Source organism: Pieris brassicae, chromosome 3, assembly GCF_905147105.1.
Source record: "Pieris brassicae chromosome 3, ilPieBrab1.1, whole genome shotgun sequence".
Lineage (NCBI taxonomy): Eukaryota > Metazoa > Arthropoda > Insecta > Lepidoptera > Pieridae > Pieris > Pieris brassicae.
This window is the reverse complement of record NC_059667.1, coordinates 5,260,673-5,282,012: the sequence shown is the minus strand read 5'-3', so window position 1 is coordinate 5,282,012 and position 21,340 is coordinate 5,260,673. Positions and strand designations below refer to the sequence as shown.

Sequence of the window (21,340 nt, the reverse complement as noted above, 5' to 3'; positions counted from 1 at the left end):
CTTCTTGCGTCCAACTTCGAACCAATATTGTATTGAGATTCTTCACAACCCCAACCTATCAACGCCGCAGGTTGTGAGTTCAGTAAGGACCTTGAGGTTCAGTAAGTATACATGTGCCAACCACTTGAGCCTGTTACATTTTATAAATTGGATGATGTTAGCGTCGTCAAGGATGTTATAAAATTCTTAATTGTAGCGAACACCTCCATATATAATACATTACAAAGAAGAAGAATTTTGCTTGAAACTAAGGAGAGTAAGCTCGTCTTTCGTGCTAAGGGCCCAAGCTTCAAGACCATAAGTGAACACTGGTCGAAGTAGAACTTTGTACAGAACAAAATTGGTATTCTTTCTGAGAAGTCGCGATCGGAAATATCTACTCAGGAAATAGTAAAGCGCATTTTGCTATCAGACTTCGTCTACTCATCTCTCAGCTAAAGTTATTATCAAATAGTCGCCATTGAGCCCAAACTAAACAAACTCCTCTCATTCAATCTTAACCTACAGAATACGGTAATAAAAATCTTATTCATATTAAAATATTTTTATTAAGAAATAAATTCAATAGAAAAACGTCCCCTATATTCTTGGCTTTGTTATTATAGCTTCTGTATAATCGAAAGATAATATTTCTGAGGTCAAGTAATAAAAACTTTCTTCGCCCAACTTCCTGACAAAGGAAAGAAATTAATTATCCGAAAAATGGCTTGGGTCAAAGTTTATTTAAAGTGTTGTTGTTTGGTTTTTCCTACGAGAGAATAAGTATTATTTTTTCATTTAAAATCGAAGATACATGAATTATAAATGAAAAGTTTTTTTCAGTTTGTTCAGTTGTTGTCAGTTGTCTGTGTTTCAAAGGCTAACAGGCTAAAGGCTATTTTAGGATCAACATAATCGTAAGTAAACAATATTTTTTGTTTACTCACTCACACACATTCACCCCGCTGAATCTGCAACCTATTTTTTATCGCTAGTGATGTAAAAAAACCAATGACACAAAGAACATTTAAAAATTATAAAGACATTAAAAATTATGCAATATTTCATATTGTTTATTAAGACGAAAATACAATAAGAAAATACAGTTGTAGTTTTTTTTTTTGATAAATTTATTTCAGCTTGGAAAAATGTTTGGTACAACAAGCACTAATGGGATGTAGGTGAAATTCTTTATCTTGGCGTTAAGCCAGCGCAATTCTAGTAAACACTAGATAAAGCTAACAACTCTTTCATGAAAATTGTGTTTTCCATTCCAAAATTAACCAAAACCTGAAAATTTTATTTCATTATAATAACGGGATAAGCCTATGTTAATGGTACGTATTAAAACTGTTACGTAAAATACTCAATATTATTATATAATACTCAAAACGGTGAGGAATCTTGTACTAGAATTGCAGGTGTAACTTCGCGTCTCTGTAGAATATTCCACTCTAACGCTTTGAATACTTACATAATACAAACTGTTAGAAAGCAGTATTTGCAAGAAGAAAAACAATACTGTGTTACATAGTTTTATTAATTTATATTTTGTATAAAAATATATGAATATTTTCATCATTATTACAGGCATACATACCGTTGATCGATTTTCGGGGATGTTTTAAATAGAGATAGTGGTTAGGTTATAAGTACGTTAAAAGAGCTAATTGCTTGTCTTGCGGAAGCCGCGTACAAATTATTTGAACATGTCTATTAGGTATGAGGGTATGCAATTATTTAATCAATTACCGTATTAAATTCGCAATATTAGCGCGTTTAACAAATTCAAAAGGGCATTAAAGATACATATCGGAGTGAACATAGTAGACTAAAATTGTGACGGCTAATGGCGCCGTGTATATCGCTCGTATATACATAATATTAAGTTTCTCACGTAAATAAAATACATTTTTGTAATGCGAAATAAAGTTCTTTAAACATTATAAAACTTGTAAAGTCTCTTTGAATTTTTTAATTTTTATTTTGACTTTAGTTTAGTGATTAATGTTAATATAATAAATTAGTCTGTTTATGTTTAAATTCTAGGTTAAAAGTAATATAAAATTAAATGAAAAAATATAGATAAAAAAACGATAGTCCGTACAATTTTATTTTGAAAAGTTTCAGGGAGCAAGGGTTTACGTCCATATCCTGAGCCGTGTACAAAACCAGTCTGTAATTTAAAGTTGTCTATAAAAAAAATTAAAAGCTTTTAATTCTTTGTTTCGGGCTATTTTCTAAGCTACTTCTCACGAAATATTTTTCACTAAATCCATTAAAACACATTTATGTGTTCGGTTTGAACTGTACATTCCATTTCAATTTGAAGGACAAAGCAGATTTTTTTTTGTCTTTGTTAGTGGGGGTGACGTCTTAACAACAAGAAATATCGTGACGATACAAATAGCCTCACACATAGCCACAATAGTTAGGACCAGGCACTATAAACTGTAGAATACATTGACGGTCGAACAAATTGTGTTAAAGACCAATCCCTAGACGGCAAAACGTCTACCGGAATCTGGGGTTAAAGCTTTAGAGAATAGAAACCCATATCGAGCCATTTTGATTTGATATTTTAAAAGAGTAGTACCGAGAGTTTTTAGCCAAATTTTTCTCTCGGTCTACACCCTCTGTCTTCTTTGACGATGAGTAGGGATGTCTCCGATTCAAATTTAATGACGTGGACTAATAAACCTTTATCTTATATCCCATAATAAACATATTTTTTTTATTTCATGTCTCGTCATGACGATAAAGAAATGTGCTGGTGTACGTGTTTGTGTTGTCAGTTGTCAACTCAAATGATTGAGTACGTTAAATACTTGATTTATTTTAAGAAAGTTTGCTTGCTAGAAAGCATATGTTTGCCTCATTAAATAAATAATTTTCTTTGCTTACCTCGTATAAGTGATTATCGAAGCACCACATTTAATATAGTTTAGACATCTTTTTTAATGAAGTATATTGTATATTTACTAAATTCTAAGGAGTTAGTGTACGAAGCGTAGTCATAAAATAAAGTGGAAAACTGTGTCTTACGTAAAAGATAAAATACAGTGTAGATGGCTGCAAATTAAAGTTTTTTGTCGTAACTTCTGGAAGATATTGTATAACGGTCATATTTTAACTTGTTTCATTTTTAATTGAATTCGTTTCATGTTATACTCTTTATCGCTAATTTAATTGACTATTTTTCTTCGTTTGCCCGCTACTCCGTTTTCATAGACATTATAAGTTTATGAATTACTCGTATTATACTATCTATAGAATGTATGGTGTAATAGACATCACCACTACCAAATGGTCCACATTATATATGTTAAATGTTAGTTACACAGCAATGTCTCTATCATCGAAAAATATTTTAATCTTAGTTTGAAAGAAATTGTAATATATATGAGCCAGATTCGTAATTTATGAATAACTTATTTTCAATAATGTGTCGACCATCTCAATCTTCTCATAATTGCCATAAATGTTAAGAAAAACAAAATTTAAAACAATTCTACTACTACTACTATTCGAGATCTGTAATAAGTCGTATCATTTTACAAAGAAGAAAACACTAGTGATTGCAAAAAAATAAAAATCGAATACGGAGTTCGTGGAAAAGTTTAATAAAATAACGACGGGAAAACACGCTCGAAGCCTTTTTACTCAATGCTCTATGGTGCACTTACAGTATTTGAACACGAAATACATTGTACTAAAAGATTTTTAATAACGGCTTTTTTATACCATTATCTTAATGTATACGGTTTTAGATTAATAGTATTTTTTAATGACGTTCATAAGTGTACTCTGTGACCTGAACGAAAATTATACTTATTATTTATCTTTTTTATCCAGTGGTTGAATCCTAAATAAAAGGAAATTGTATCATAGTCATATCTGAATTATAACACGTGAATTTGATTTAACAGTAAAAGTATTTTATCCTGTCTTATAAGAAAATAACTAAACATTGCTTCGATTATTTAAAGAAAGCATATAGAAATTAATTGGACAAACTACTCCTGTCCAACGTGCTCATTGATAACGTGGCTGCCCATGTGCTGTAATAGGTACCGTTTTGGCTGGCCTGCAAGTTCATTTTGCCCTATGTTATATAATACTACCGGCTCATGTACAAGCTCAACAACTTGTCTATATAGATCTCAATCATATATCTCTCATCGTTAAGGTAGCATTCGTAAGAAACGTTTTCTTCTGCTGTTTTTTCTCCTATTTGCTTTGCAAATCGGCCTACTACGAAAATGTCATCGTTTTACTTATGTGATTCCCAAATAACGTGGCTTTCTATTAGTAAAATAATTATCTTTTGTGAGCGAAGCAACAAAAAACTTTCCCAAGGAAAAAATAGTCCTTATGGCAGATTATGATTCCAAACTCGTCCTTAATCACCATGATTAGGTTATTGCTACTGAAACAGAAACTCTAGAGACGATTTGCAACTGCAATATACACAACCAAATAGATTCACCATCACAAAAACAATAATCAAGAAGAATACTAAAAATCTATGGACTTGGATGACTCCATATTCTGAGCAACGTTCCACAGTGCTTCTCAAACATGGAAATTTTAAATGAAAATACCTTCTAAAGCGATCACAGTTTATTTATTGAGAGGCACGCTTACTTTGAATGGAGCGAAAGGCTATTCTAAACATGACTTACAATAAACTTCACCAGTCTCACTCAACGATTTCAAAGAAATTCTAACCAGTATAAATAAGCCGGAAAATGATAAATGCTCCAGTCCTCCAAACAGTAACCGAAATGGGTCCTGAAAAGTTATCGAGGGATTTAAGTGGAGAAGTGAAAGTATCTGCGGAAAAACATTCTATAATTAAAAAAAAGAAGAATTGGGTATGTACTTCTTGCACATTAAACATCATATTTTTTTTGTTTTTTTTTCATACTAGGATTTCCAGGAAGAGATCGCTTGTTAGCAATTAGGCCACCCGTTGCATCCTTTATATTTTTCATATTATTTGTTTTTCTTTAAATGTAACGAAGTGTAAATAAAAAATAAAATAATAATAATAATAGTCGCTGAGGAACATGCCTTAAAACTCAAATGGCGATGAGACGTGAACGTAGCCCATCTTCCATCTATAAGATGGTCAAAAAGTATATCGAATAGCCACTCCGAGACCAGTGAAAAGAAAAGAGAAACAAGGATAGACCAAAAGAGCGAAAAGGTTGAAAGCTGGCAAAAATTTGATGCCGACGGCAAAAGATAAAACAGGATGGAAAAAATTGGAGGTTTTAAATTTGTAAACATTTTATTTTCGTACTTTGTATGTTAACTAGAACTGGAGAACTAGAAGATTATTATTATATAATAACGTATTTTTATTAAAAACCTTCACATAACAAAAAAAACCTACATAGTAATAATAAAAATAATTAAAAATTAATGAAAAGAAAATTAAAACCAATTTAAATAGTTTGGTACCTGTGGCAATTTATTGCGTTTATTGTATTTTGAAACTCTTAAATAATGAGTGATCCTACTGCATATAGTACGCTACTTTTAAAATATCAGTTACGATAATACATTACTCCGATGCATTTAGTTGAACTCCGAATTTATTCTAACGTAAAGACTACCAATAAATCTCACAGACTTTTATCTATAGTAAAAATCTTATTGTGTAGTATTTCAAAGGCCTGGGTTCTTCTATAGATTGATAACCACAGCAGGTCTACAATTGTTTTTGTCTACTATATTACTTATATCATACATTTGAAAGGAAAATTCTAAAAGTTTAATAAGATTAAAATGCGAGACGCAAGCTGTGGTACTAATACAAATTTTGCTTTCACTTATTTAATTTAAACATTTTAGCCAATCAAGACACAGTAATATAGATTTTTATTCAAAATAAACTCGTAAAATTTTGATAAAAAGACGGATTCTAATCGCATCTGATGTTTTTCTATACCTATAAGGTAGGTAAATTTCCGCGAAACAAGTTACTGCATTTATTTTATTGATAAATAATTTCAATTCACATTTATATTTAGAGAACATACACAACATTTTTTTTATCGAGATCCTTAGACAGTCGTTTTACTGTAAAAAAGACTCCGACTCGTAACTTTCATATTGATCTATTGGGTTTTACTTATCGAATAAAAATCAAATCAAATCAAAATATAAGAAGTTTTAGTATTAAGTATCAAGATACCATTCTGGAGAAGGTAGTGAACCATGTTCAATTACCAAGAATGGTTCTTCCAGCAAGACTCGTCGGCGCCGGGTTATAAAGCTCGGTCAACGCAGTCTTGGTTGCAAACGAACGTTTCGGACTTCATCAAAGCTCTGAACTGACCTCGTCTAGTCTCGACCTTAATCAGCTGGATTATGATTAATGGTCAGTTTTAGAGAGCTTGCTATAAACGCCCTGATAATTTGGAGTCCCTATAACAAACCATACGATTGGCAGTGAAGAATTTTTCCATAGTAAATGTGCGTACTTCTATTGATAACTGGCCTCAACGTTTAAAGAACTGTGTTGCAGCCAATGGAACACTGCGCATAAGCTTTTTATGTTTATGTATTAAACTAAAAGTAATAAATGTTATTTGCAATAGAAAAAAACTTTTTTTCTTTGTTTCAGTATTTATGGCAAGACTAGGTATAAGCAATCTAAACTTTTTTATTTAATAGTAAAAACCTTCTCAATTTGATTGTATTTTGTTGTATGTTTATTTAAATACTGTATGATTTGTCTAGAAACATATTCGCACACGTGAAGTATGCGCTCTTTTTTGTGAACTTTATTGTAAGAAAAAAAAAATACTATATCTGTGGCCATAGGTCAGAATATAGTAAATGCAATTTACTTACTTTACGGTACAAGCAATTAAATTATTAAGAAATCTTGAAGGCTCTATTAAAATATGAAACACTCGATATATACTGAGATACTACGCAAAATGTACTTATCATTGTCTGATGTATGACCACAGATGTAACTCAACCTTTTAAAATTTAATATTTTTATTTATTTAAAATGACTCCTTTTAAGCTGTTCTGGCGGTAAGCATAGAAAGGTCAAGTATCCAAATCATTTAAAAGCGCTGGACCATCTTCTCAAAGTTACGAGGGCGCTTCAAGTACGCGAACTCCGAATTAAATTGCTCTGCAAATATTGACCAAAGGTACAAGGTAATTTGTATGTAAATCTGTTAAGCTTTGTGGCCAGGCAGAGAAAGGTCGACATAGGACATAAAGGATTAATGGGGAAAATATTTATTGTATTGGAAAATTGCGTCGAAACCGTGTTCTCAGTTGATATGTGTGAGGAAAATTGATTGTTTATTCGCTATGGGAACATTTTACGGGCAAGTGCCGTTATAAAATAACTGAACTATTTCAATTAACTAACGCATTTCCCTTATTTTTGCTTACGGACTATTAATGAAAAATGGAAGTCGTCTTAAAAGCCTAAAAGGGTACTTTATGTATAATGCAAAAACATTTATTTGCGTTACAATATCTATTGTACAAAAAAAATATTTGCAAAGGACTGTTAAAACTGTCGACCACGCAAAATGGTTAGAACCATAAAGGCGCTTATCCAGAGCAAATTGCCTCACTTTAAATGCAAATTACCCACATTCCACTCAATGATCGTTTTCACACATCGCTCGTTTAATTATGTGGTGCTTATAGATTTCTACCGCGCAAATAGGGCTTTATCTACCTGCCCTACTTTTAAAACGATATCTATCAAAACAGGATAAGTCTCAAGATAGAGGTACATTTTATTTGGGTTAAACATAATATTAATTTTCTTCTATTTTATACGAATATTATATTCGACCGTATTTGTATGTAAAGTTTTATGACGCCGTCATTTAATTCTGTTAAATTTACCAGATAACTTAAAAAGAGATTATAACTCTGCCTCCAGGTCCTTTAACAGGTGATTGCTAGGGCATAGTTGCCAGATTTTATGAGTTTAAATGACTACTGAAACCTGCTGCCCACTGAAGTATTTCCGAACTAATTCAACTAAGGTACCTTTAAGATAAGAGCATTCCAATTCTTAAAAGGTCGGTTACTTGCGAGCTCTGGCATTAAGAGTGTCCAGGCGCAGCGGTACCATCACGAACCGAGCCTCCTGTCCGTTTGCTCCCGTTTTGTTCTATACATTTTTTTTTCGAATAGCGCTGGTTTTTATTTTCAAAATACCAATAGTAATTGTTAGGCATTAACGAGACTTTTGACCGTGCTCGAGCCTATATAAAAGATCTTGTAATTAGTTCGTTGAAGTCTTATAAACATCCTCCATCCTTTAGAATGAAAAGAATATTCAAATACATATCCAGATGGCCGTTCCATCAAAAAAGATATGATACAAATCGCACGTAAGTGAATATATTCAGCAAACAATGTACCATTATAGCGACAGATATAAATTGCTGCTTTTGTGAATAACAAGAACCGCTCTGAAACAACAGCCAATCCATCACCTTACAATGACGAATAATTTATATTATTGTTTTGTACAAAAACTACTATAATAATTATAACATTAGACGCTTATTGGTATTCCTATTATCATCTTACTCCTCAAATGAATTGAAAAGCAATAATCATTGAACTTTTTGCTTTTCTAGTTCATTGTAATAAGCATGTAATGGTATTTCTTTGATCCCTTGGAAGATGGGTCAGACTTTGTTATGGGATGTGTGGATACATTTTTTTTAATGAGCCCCATCTAACCTCCCTCGGAGCAGCACAAACGCTGGCGCAGCCGCAGAGCAGAAAATATTAAACGGTTTAAATATAAAAGTGTTTCTTCCAACTTTGTTTTTGTGTTGAGGAGAGACTCTTGGGACCCGTGGGGTTCAAGTGCACAGGCGCTAATTAAATAATTAACTTTGTGCCTGGTTCCGCCGGCCCCAGAGCTGGTGCTTACCTCGCTCAATATGTATAAGTTTTACAATACAGCAAGGAAATGCTGCTAGCATTAAAGATACACTGCCACAGACACCAAACTGTTTAATTTTGTATTTATCCACTTTTTATTATTATTATTACTATGTAGGTTAAGAATATTGTATATAAAGTACAATCTTTATGTTCAGTAAATTACAATTCGTTACGGTCTTTATACATAGGTTAAATATATATAATATATTACGTATAGCTTCCTCCGTGTGTGTTTCGAGGTGTTTCTGGTTACACAGGTCCGTTTACACTTGTGACACACTTAGGTCGTAATGTTTAAATGATAAGGAATATTTCTGTATATAATTGTGTATTTTATCCGAACAAACCGAAAGCAAGCGAAATTCCTAAATGCCCATTCCAAAAGTAGAAAGAGTATGACAAAATATTATGGCGTTTATTTCAATAATGTTTTTTTAAGCCTTAGTTTGAAAGTTTCAAACAAAAATAACTGGTTTAGATAATCAACTAAATAAAATGATTCGGAACTCGAAAGTAAGCGGGGAGCAGCAGCTTTTTATCTAGTTATAATATATACGTGAATAAATAAAACTGGGACTACGATAAATACAATATTTTCTATAATGTTATCTCCCGTTCCATTTGTAAACGTCACTCATACACGCTTTTCTCTACAAAATGTTATTTCTCGCCTCATCCGGTAGTGCTATACGGCTTCTCTTGTGAATGTCTCCTCATTAATTTTCTCTCGTAGTGATCACTTGTTACTTGTTAGTTGACGAGAATTTTATCAAATTGATTGATTTCTGGACTACATTTATGGTAGCCATATTTTTGTGATTATAGTTGTTTTATTGGTAAAGCCTTTTACATGACATATTAATTATAAACTTATGAGCCACTGCGTGCGACACGCATTTTGAGAGCGAGTTTTGAACCAAATAAAAACACGTTTTAATATTTTTATGACGTCGTTATTTCATAGTCCTGTCATTCCTTAGTAAATACCGAAGGGACCGATGTTCTTGTGTCCAATGTACTGATCGTTATTCTTTATAGGCAAATAAAACTTACAAGCTGAAATGGTTTTACCGAGAAACGAACCCAAAAACCTTACAAACTCAACAAAATCAGCTCTTAGTGGAGGCACTTTCCTTACTGTTCCTAGTCATGACGTACATGAAACATTGGCAGTATTCAAAACAATCATAGTCCGAAAAAGTGGTGCATTTTAAGGAAAAATCGATCTGCATTTATACTGCAGCAAGGTTAATTAGACTCGATAACAGAAACTGATGTTTCTGTTTTGAAAAATGAATTTGAATGCGAACTAATATCGTAGTGCCTAGAACAATGAATGAAGTCAATATGAACGAATTTGCTCTGTTCGTGTTATTCAATTACTAAACCAAAACCTTTAATGTTCGTATTCTGCAACTAGTTTACTTCCGCTTAAGCGGAAGGAACTTACCTTAGGATCGAATACCTAAAATGAATACTTCAACAGTATGTATTAATTGTCAAAGTGTAGCTTTCTCACAACTCACCTCCGATAGGCCACTGAAAGGTTTACCATTATTAAAATGTTGCTATATAAAATGGAAAACTGCAATTATCCTACCGAATTGGGATTTGTATAGGGAACAGATATTAATGAATAATTTTATTCACAAATTGTGCATTTATAGTATGTTTATTCAATTTAGGCCTGCGTGGTTTGCAAAAACGAGTACCTAACTCGAATGTATATTAACACGAGCAGGCAAACACGCTCGGAACTGCAGAGTAAACAAACTGTGTATATTTTCAACAAACCCATTTTAGCTGAAAGAATAAAGATAGAGCTTAAACGGAAATTTATGTTCTTATCTTTGAGCATACAACCGTGAAACTGATTAATTTTTTTAAGCTTTCTTACATATTGTCTAGGAAATGTAAATATTGCTATGCAGTCCAAAAAAGCACGTGTGAGCTTTTTGGCTATGTTCTTGGGTGGCAGTATTACTAAGAATTATAAAAAATCTGATATTTGATTTATTAACTTGTGATAATAAATAAAGGCCTGGTTGTTAAGTAGGGTTCCGATCGACGGAACTGAAGGTAGCTAGGATATAGGATAACAATATAAAATAATGTATAAAATGTAAAAATAACCTGATCTGTATATTATATTTTTTGTCATGATTGGAAACTAAGCGGGCTTTATTATTATTTTTAATCATAAATTAAGATTTGTTTAAATTTTAATTTCTGTACATTCGGATGTGGAATGAGAATACAGATTTTTTTATATACTTGAAATAATCATAATTTTGTCATTTATCGTTGTCGACGTTGTCACACGACGTATACACGTCTTAAATACAAAAATTTCAATCTTGAAAACAACAATAAGTCAAGTCAATAATAAGTCAGAAATAACAATTGTAAATCTACACCAGTCTCGAATGCACTTGAACTTACACAAAAAGTCATGAAAATCAGTCCAGCCATTTAGGAGGAATTTAATTACAAACACGCACAGAAGAGTTCTGCGTTTAAAACAGACGCAGTCATAGGTACGGATATATATATAGTAGAAGTTTTCACCAATATCGTTTACCGTACGATATCACACGTCAAAAGCGTAGTTACGGAAAGCCCTCAAAGAGATAAAGTATGTGATACCGGCCTGATATTACGCGCCACTAGTGCTCACGAGACTGGATCGATAAATATTCAGTTTTATGATTATTTCGCTTATGTCGTTAGGCCTTTTTTATTAAAGATTCTAGGTGTTACTCTATACAGTTAATTATTATCTCATCAATGAGTTGGGGTAAATCAAATCAATAAGTGAATAAAATTAGTTAAAGAAAAAATAATGGACGAACAATTATTTAATTAATTAAAAAGGTTGTTCACTGTGGTTAAGTCTAAAGCAAAGAAATTTAAATAAGATTTGACATTTCAACTTTCAATAATGCTGATTCCCATACAACCATATAAAATCGTAAAAAACATTTTTCTCGTTATTGCCAACATAATCAAGAGCTTCCTTTGAACGTGTATGTACATGACAGTCAAATTTCTGTATACGAAATTTTACAAAATGTTACACAAATCAATTACTATGTAAAAGATGGTATCAAAGTAAAATATATTTCGTATATTTTAATTAATTTTTGACGATGATGAAGAAAATAAAATATACGTGAATCGTAAAACATTAATCTAATAGAATAGCGACCATGAAAAGACCTGCAAGTCCTGCGTCCTTGGGTGGAGATAAGCAATTATAGGAAACCCTTTGGGACAAACCAAATGAGTATATACCAAAACATAATGATTTTTTCAACCGCTTTAAAACAATACTCGTCCTAGTAATAACGCAAGTAAAAGATATTAATTGTCACCAACAGCTATGTGAAAATCTATTTTTTATATTTTCAATACTGAATTGCAATGACGGTATTGTTTGGTCTTTGTTATCGCAATAAATCGAATTAATCGTATTCCAATATGTATACTTCAACGCCAGCGAAGCTTTAAATTCGATATAAAGTAATGAAACTTCGGATCGCTTTTGATAGCAGTCAGACAAATTAAAAGCAAAGTTTGTTCTAAAACAGATTTTTAATTCAAAGAGTGTTTTAACAAGCGAGGTTTGTTTTTATAAGCTATTTTATGAGGTTTTGATTTAAAATAGAAGTCATGTATCGGTAACGGTCTCATATACAAGTACCTAAGTATTTTTTACTTTTACAAATGTTATATTTTTTGTATTTTTAAAAAGTAAATTTCATTTATGAACACTATTGCACAAGTAGTTTTTAAAAGAGAATCAAACCTTGGTCACCCGTGACATGTATTTTATTCAATACCAACGCAAAAGGCATCATCGTGTTAGGCATCTAAAACACGGAGATTAAAATTTAACATAATTAAAATACTTGGAATTAGACCCGCTACATTTTAATTAAACTGTCATATACATTTAAATTTTCCAAACATGTAATTTGTATTCAATATTTTCTTTGAAACTTTATAAATAATAAACGTATAATGAGAGTTATAAACCACAAATTAAAAATAATTAAAATGCCTAATTTTAATTAACTGAACATTTTTACAATGTATTAAAACTATATAAAAAACATTCGGTATAATATTTGATGCTTAAAAACATTTTAGACTAAGTGCTAAAGAGTAATCAACAATAAATGCTCATTTTTTCATAATTTTTACTTCGATATCTATTACCTATAATATAAATGTTCCATTATATGGTGAAAGAGCTGCTAAATTTAATTCCTACAATTAAACCAGATTTAACCAAATCTCGTTTTGTGTCAAAAGCTCAGCAATTAATTAGAAATGTCTTTTTGGACTCCTCATTTAGTGGAAACTATTTCAATTTTCATCCGTTTCGTACAGAATTTGAGAAAGGTTATGTTATACTTATCGTAATTTCTTGGGTCGGTAACTAATGACAACTGACAGCGTCAGGACGGCAACTGGATACTTGCCTCCCACAAAATCTGTTCAGCACTATTCTTGTAAGGGTGTAAGTTTGAGGACGATAAGCCTTTCATCAGGTCTTTGTGTTCTGGTATTACTGCGAAAATTGGTCATCAGAATTATGAGTTTCACTCGGTGGTGTCAGACAGTGGCGTATAAAGGCAAGTTCTAGGAAAGGGGGGCAAGCACTTCTAACCCGCTCTCAAACTAATAATTATGAAAGTGTACATTTAAGGTTATATCATAAAACATTGTTAATTTGAAAAAATACCAAAATAATGGTTATTGAATAAAAATAAATTGACAATTGATTTACGGTGGGTATTAGATCTAAATCTTTTGTCGGCAAAGTCGGCAACGGCGTTTTCTTGCTATCTTTTCAGTTATGTGCTAATGGAATTCTACCCAAGATGAATGATTGACATATTAAACACAATAATATCCAAATTAAAACCCCAAGAGAAACAATCCGCGAAAATAGAGGACACCGTTTCTGCAAAAACCCGGCATCTTTTAGTCGATATCAACTCCGGGGAAATAAAAACAGATAATACAACTTTCTCTACAGCTGTGATACTTTTTGAAATTCAACACCTTTTGTCTTCGGTCACCTTGACCACGCACGCTGTAAAGCACGCGAAACGTCGGGAAATAAAATTATGTAGTTAATAATAATATTAAGTTAATAATAATACATAGCTTCAATCCGGTAAAAAAGTGTTTTCATTCAATGTGTAAAAGCTATGTTAACAAAAGACGATACTATCTTAAACACGATTTGAACCGGTAAAATTATTTTCTTCAAAATGCGTTCATTCATCATCATCAAACGAATGCTCGATTCGGTTTATACATATACTAATAAGGCGATTATAGATAATAACTAATACTTTTTATCATAATATTCAACTAAGCAAGCTTTTCGAATTTGTTGATATTTAGCTTACTCAGTAGGTGGAATGTAAACAACTTTGACTCCAAAATGAAAACGCTTTAATAATATTCTGCTTCAATACTTTAGACTTTCTGTACAGAACGAATTATACGGTAATTAAGTTACGCGACTATTACATTAGCTTAGTGGCTGTTAGGGATGTTCTATACTTGTAAGTGAATAAACCTCGACAGTAATAAATCAATATAATTTATCTATGTTGCGACAAAAAAATTCTATCACAACACGTCATGTAAGATACATATAATATTTATTATTTATATTTAATACTTTCTGAAGTGAAATAGTTAAACATTAAAGCAGTAACACAGTAAACATGTAAATTGTATAAGACAGTCTTATTTAAATCATCCATACAGAAATCAGTCCTAATGTACTGTTTAAAGCACTCTCTCTAAGGAGATACGCACCGTACTGTGTCGATGATTGGATTGAAAGCCTTGTTAATCAATTACAATCAAACGAAACGTGCCATCATTTAATTTTACGTTCTATAGCATTACAATTTACACCAGAAACCATAAAGTTTTATTTAAATACACTTATAAATATAATATTAAATGCATAGAAGACTCATGTAACTTTAATTATGAAATGTTACTCGTTTTATTCGCAATACTATTACTGAATCTGCATACAAATACATTTCATACGAGAATACTGACTCCTTGTCTTACTTACAGAAACAAAATGTTGCGTATTTTATCGGCCTGGGGTTCTATTTCAGACGATATATCTTATTGTATCGGTGTATTAAAAAGTGATCTACGAAACATCTTACGTGGACCAATACGAATAGGTGGAGGAGGTACAAGACTTCATACATAAGAGGGAAAAGTTACTAAATGTTATTTACTTTCTGGCTGGATGGAATTTTATTACATTTGCGTAGAACAAATTGAGATAAAACGAAGCAATCTCAATTTCAAGAGGAATGTATTTATTTTATTCTTGTTAATGTTAGGTTAAAGCTATGGTAAATACAATAAGGCACCATGTTCAATACTTTTTAATAACCTAAATAGTTTGTTCATTTCATTATTCCGATAAGTTTCAATTTCACATAACTCATGACTGATCTGAAGAAATACACAAAATAACTTTACAATTTCACATTTATACACAAAATTATGAAAGTAAGTTGTAACGTATGTATATATTTAGACACCGTAGTAGGTGCCCGTAGGGCCCATGCTTTAACGCCTATATTCCCGGTGACTAACATAAGTAATTTTATACATTTTACTAATACAATAAATACCTTTATTAGTGTATCTAGTGTTATGTTAATTTACGACATAATATTTATCATATCTATCCTGTCTTTTGAGTGATAAAAAATACTAACAGATAAAATTAAGGCCTGAGACGAATCTGCGAATAGAACTAATTTATATATAAAACAATAAATATCTATTTCTGTTGAATTTCCTATAAGAGATAATTATTGTAATAATTGATATTAGTAACATAATATATTACTAATAACAATTATTGGTAGGTCCGTTCCGCTCACGTGCACCATTAACTGAAACGTCACATCCGTAGGTGAGTGTACTCATTTATAAAGCTAGTATGCGTACTAAGTATTGTTTAGCGTGTCGCATCATAATTGAATGTTACCTTGTTCCTGAGTTGCTGGTACCCGAATTCGACTGTCTTCTCGCCTCTCCATCTCAATCAATACATATTCACCCTCATTTACATTTCTAGTGTGGTAATGGATTAGAAAATGAATTATTCAAAGAGTCCTCTATCCAACTATGTTATTTATAACTGATTTACGGAAACATTTTTAAATAATCGCACTTGTTTAGCGTTATTGACTGTTCTTCAATGTTTTTGTGGAAAATAATTCAATAAAAGAATGAAAACAGAAAATTATAAAGGTGAAAATCTAATAAAAATTACAGAAATCTTAAAAAAACCTACAGAGTAAATATATCAATTCAGTTCAATAAAAAATAACAAATATGAATCATTACAATGGAAGAAGGTACAAAGAATGCTGCGATTATGAAACTGCTACGCGTTTGCTACGATAATTATTGTATGTGGAATTTTGTACCTAAAGATGCTGACAATTTTAATGATCACTGAACAAATAATATTTCCTAGAAAAACGTTTGACTAGAAGACATCAATGAATAATAAATCAAATATTTTAAAATTACATTTAAGAGACTTCCTCGGAAAACAGTTTTTTATTGTCGTTTTACTAATTCCAATGTATTATATAGTTAAACGACTATTAAACTAAGTAAATTAAAATAACAAAGATGTGAACAAATAAAAAATTGTGACGTTAATGAAGAAATGTTTACCGCACACTTATTTATACTTATGAAAATAATTTAAGCGCAGTATCGAATTAAATTTCTATTTTCATGTATTTATGTCACAAAAGTTGTATTTGTGAACAAGGTTCAGTAATTTTACGGTCGGAACGATCGCACTCAATGCGATGCGAAGCGCGACTGACTTACACTCTTGCCTCTTGGTCACAGCAGTGAGCAACCACCTACACCTCATTACCAAGCTTTCCAAGCTTCTAGCTTTAATTGTAAATTAGATTTACTTCGCCTTTCTATCCTTATGGTGTTAAATATAAAAGGTAAATAATTTAAAAAAATAAACAATTTTTAACCGGATTAAAGCTATTTGTATTATTATAAACTTATAATTAAGTAAATAATTTAACAAGGAGAAAATTATTACCTATATATGAAATTTTAGATACTATTTGTTTGGTCCACAGTAATTTGATAAAACACAATCAAAAGATCACAAAGCCAGAAAAACTAGTTCATAACAGATAAAAATAAAAATTAATCATAACTATAAAACAAATAATTAAGATAAACATTTTAGCATTAGTATTATTTATTCGGACAAATCTTATCTTCTGTGCTACAGTATCATTTAATAGGAATTAACAAAATCAGGATTCACATATTAAAAAAATATATATATTCAACAGGGCTGCATTAAGAATGTGTATAATCATTTTATAAGCCCTATATGAAGATAAATAATCAATAAAATATATTAGCTAATAATGCAATACATGTTTAATTCGTTAGTTAGATAATATACTAATGAAATCACCTAATATCAACACACACTGATTATGTACATACATTAAAGGAAGAAAATTATATTACTATAATATATTAAATTTAAGGGAATCTAGAAGGCCATAAAATTATTTAAGAAAAATTATTCAAATCTGAAATAGTTTAATAAATTGTTCAACTGGAGTTTATTACAACAATTTTATTAAGTAACATCCTGCTTTTTATAGAAACTGTTCATTTAATAAGACATATTTCAACTATATTATTTATCTTTATATACATATCCAGAAAGAAATGAAAAAAAAGTTTTGGTCTTTATGACTCTTTTTTATCATTACTAGAACTAACAGCTTCATCTGACTGCAAACGTTCAATTGATGCAGATAATTGCTCTAAACTCTGTACAAGTTGAGTCATCTTATCTTTTGGTGAAGAGTTTTCAAAATTGTCCTCAGATGGTTTCTCTGGATCACCATATAATTTAAAATGCAGCCGAGCCAAATGCTCTTGCTGATCCCTAACATTAACCATTTGTTCCATACTACAACCTGTACTAAATGCACTCAATTTTCCTGTGTGGAAATCTTCAAGTAAATCTAAAAGAGCCTTCTCCATGTGCTTGACATCTGGTGTTTCTTTAGGTATATGTTTAGGCCTATTATTGTAGGAACGCATGAAGTCACGATGTTGTCTTCTTTCATTGACATACGACATTTTAGTGGAATCATTAAGACTGTTGGCTGTGTTTGAGAAGCCCTGAGCATTTTTAGAAGTAAGACTTGCTGCACCACTCGACAGTTTATTACTAGTTACCGGAGAGGTTGCTGATGGAGAAACCTTCTGCTCCTCATCTTCCCTCTCATTCTGCATTAGTTGTTGTGTTTCGTTACTTTGTTCCAAATGTAAGCTCATGTAGATTTCGCTTTTATATTACACAATTATCACTTTATAAAGTTACAAAAAATATTTACGTTCTATGTATTTCTAGTATGTTATTTAAAGTCTATTTTTTTAAAAACAGAGCAGATAAATGGATATGAATTAAATTAGTATAGTAAACTTTGTGTATTTGTTGTTTGTAAAATATGTTCTTCATTACACAGTTTACATTTAAAGTACATCAGCTGAGATAAGCAGTAAGCACCACAGGTAAATAAAAATTTACTCAGAATCTAAAAGAGATTCAGGCTCATGCCCTGTCAAACGACCGTATCATTTGACTACAGAATATTGCAAAAAGATAATTCATGTTGTTATTCCCTAGAATTTAATATTCATCGATATTCCTTATAGTAATGGAGCCCACGATGCTAATTCGCGATTTACTCGACCTATTATTGGGTTGCGAAGCTTAGATAATAAGAAAAAAGTTATATAATGTATACCTTTTCATCGGTGGGCGGAGGTGCAATAGATTTTCAAAAATGTAAAAAAAAACTGTGCCATGGACATCTTGAGCGCGTCAGATATTGATAACATCAATGTCCTACGTATTCTTAATAATGTACGTATGTTAATCTGATTGTCTACATGGTGAGGGTGGTCATACGTAAGAGTTGAAAATGAAAAAAAAAATATTCGAGCGCGTTATATTTTCTAAGGGGATGTTAAGTGAACCTAAAAAAATTATCTTATCTAACAATCTGACGATTTCGATGCGACGCAAACTCGCGGCCGTTATTAGAATATGCAAAAAAAACAATTTTGAAATACACAAGCGCGTCAGATTAAGATATATATATATATATGGTTCATCTTTATGTCCTAGACGTGATGTATTATAATCTGACGATTATCTGGAGGGGTTCGCCTAATTTAAAAATTAAAAAAAAAAATTTTTTTAATCATTGAACTTAATTGACAAGATCAGAAAATAACAAAAAGTGTATGTTGTTCATGTAGAACTTGTTTTTATTATATAATAATTTAAAAAAAAATGTTTTAAAAAATCATTTACCGGAAGAACCGGTTTACCTCGACGATATTCTTAAATATCATTATTTTTCTACATATCATCTAATGTTTCTAATCTAAAGTTTATTGATTATTGCTAAGTAGTTTCACCACAAAATACACACTTTATGTTAATATTACTCATAGTTAATATTTTTAAACGAATATAGGCATCATGCAGCCGCATGTATTAAACTTTATCGACGAAATTGTCCTTCAAAAAAAAAAAACAACGAAAATCTCGAGGTGACGATTTTTTTTACAACTTTGCATTGCAGAAATTGCAATTGCAAGAAAGGGGAGGGCTTAAATTTTGAATTGAATTGAATTGAACTCACCCTACTTTAATCTGACGCGCTCGAGAATATCTGGTGATATTTTTTTTTACTAATCTGATCCTTTATCTTTGACGGGCGGCCATATATATGGGGCTCATATTTGGTGGAGGTACTTCACTGGGTACGAAGTATCCTCCTGTATATTAATCTGGCACGCTGTAGTAAATCTTTAAATCCCCTCTTGGACTCCCCTACTATAAGGCAAGTCATAGTTTGTGTAAAAAGATAAAGTTTTTAATGATTTTGGAAGTATGGTTTATTCCTGTATAGAGAACAAACTTCATTACTGTGTTTACCTATTCCGTGGCTTCCGTGGTTTTTTATAGAAATAAAAATAAATGGATAGACGCAAGAATACCTGTCCCATACCCACTTAAATTCCTGATGTTTTATGAGACTGTTACATCTCTTACACTTATTTGATGAACACTTACACTTATCCTTAAGGTTAAAGGAATACTTAGTTTCACTACTTTTATTAATTATACTGTATACAGAGATGGACACATCTGAGACAACAGTCAGTAGCAGACATAGACAGAGATACTTATATAAAATTAAACATTATTAGATATCATAAGTTTATTCATTATGAAAACAAACATGCAAGTACATTTTTGAAATGTTGTAACACTATGTTATTCATATCGTGCACTATATGCTGCTGTGAATGGTTAAATAAAATGAAACTAATGCTGACTGAAAAAAATGGGACGGACTGACATTCACTGTTTTCGTGTTGAATGCAAATAAAATGAAAATTTAAGCAGTCTTATGTATATGAAACAACAATATATAGCAGTACAAATAATACTATTAACCACCAATGGTAATTATAACAAAGTTAAAACATTTTCGAGAATGATTTGATCAATTTGTGAAAAAAATCATCCATTTCATCTAAAATTGTGAAGGCATCATAATCACAGAACACTATTTCAACATAAACACTTTTGTCTATATTCAATAAATATATTATAAACAAAAGACAATTAGTGAGCAATGAAAAGATGTTAACCAGAATCGGCTATTAGAGGTAGTCACAGAGCTCTACAGTTCTCCCTGGTCATGTTAAATTTCTTTCAAAATTTGTATATTTTTTTAGTTGAGAATTACCTTACCAGGTTAGGTATTGCCCTATGCACCACTTACCTTCAACGTCGCATTAAAGATGAAATTTTTATTGATTTTAAAAGCTGCTTTGCTTTCAATTAAATTAACAATTGTAATATATTAGTTTTTACTAAAAAAAATGTGGTCTGCCAGGGCTCAGCAAAATTTGCCACATAGCATACAAGGTTGCTTTTACAATAAATAAACATTGCGCTGATTATTAGCGTTTTACCTAAACGTTAGTATATATAACAAAACAACATTCACAATTACACAGAGCAACTAGTAATTTCGAGCTTCCTAAAAATTTTCAACATTCAGTTATAAAAAATACTTAATCCCAAGAGAGTACCAAGTGATCACAGATTCTGAAAATTCCGTTCGTATTAGTACAAAAGTAACCAATTTTGAAACGGATTTTAGTTTTTACCTATTAACTACACGCGGGAGAAAGCTGATACTTGCTCAGTACCAGGAGAGTACCT

General features: G+C 31.3%; 1 protein-coding gene across 1 annotated transcript; it reads right to left on the bottom strand.

Moving 5' to 3' along the window:
* Positions 1 to 17,535: 17,535 nt before the first annotated feature.
* Positions 17,536 to 18,585, bottom strand: LOC123707066 (coiled-coil domain-containing protein 28A-like). Its single transcript, XM_045656843.1, has one exon. The coding sequence runs from the start codon at positions 18,361 to 18,363 to the stop codon at positions 17,767 to 17,769; it is 597 nt and encodes a 198-aa protein (XP_045512799.1). The 5' UTR covers positions 18,364 to 18,585; the 3' UTR covers positions 17,536 to 17,766.
* Between the last annotated feature and the right edge of the window lie 2,755 nt (positions 18,586 to 21,340).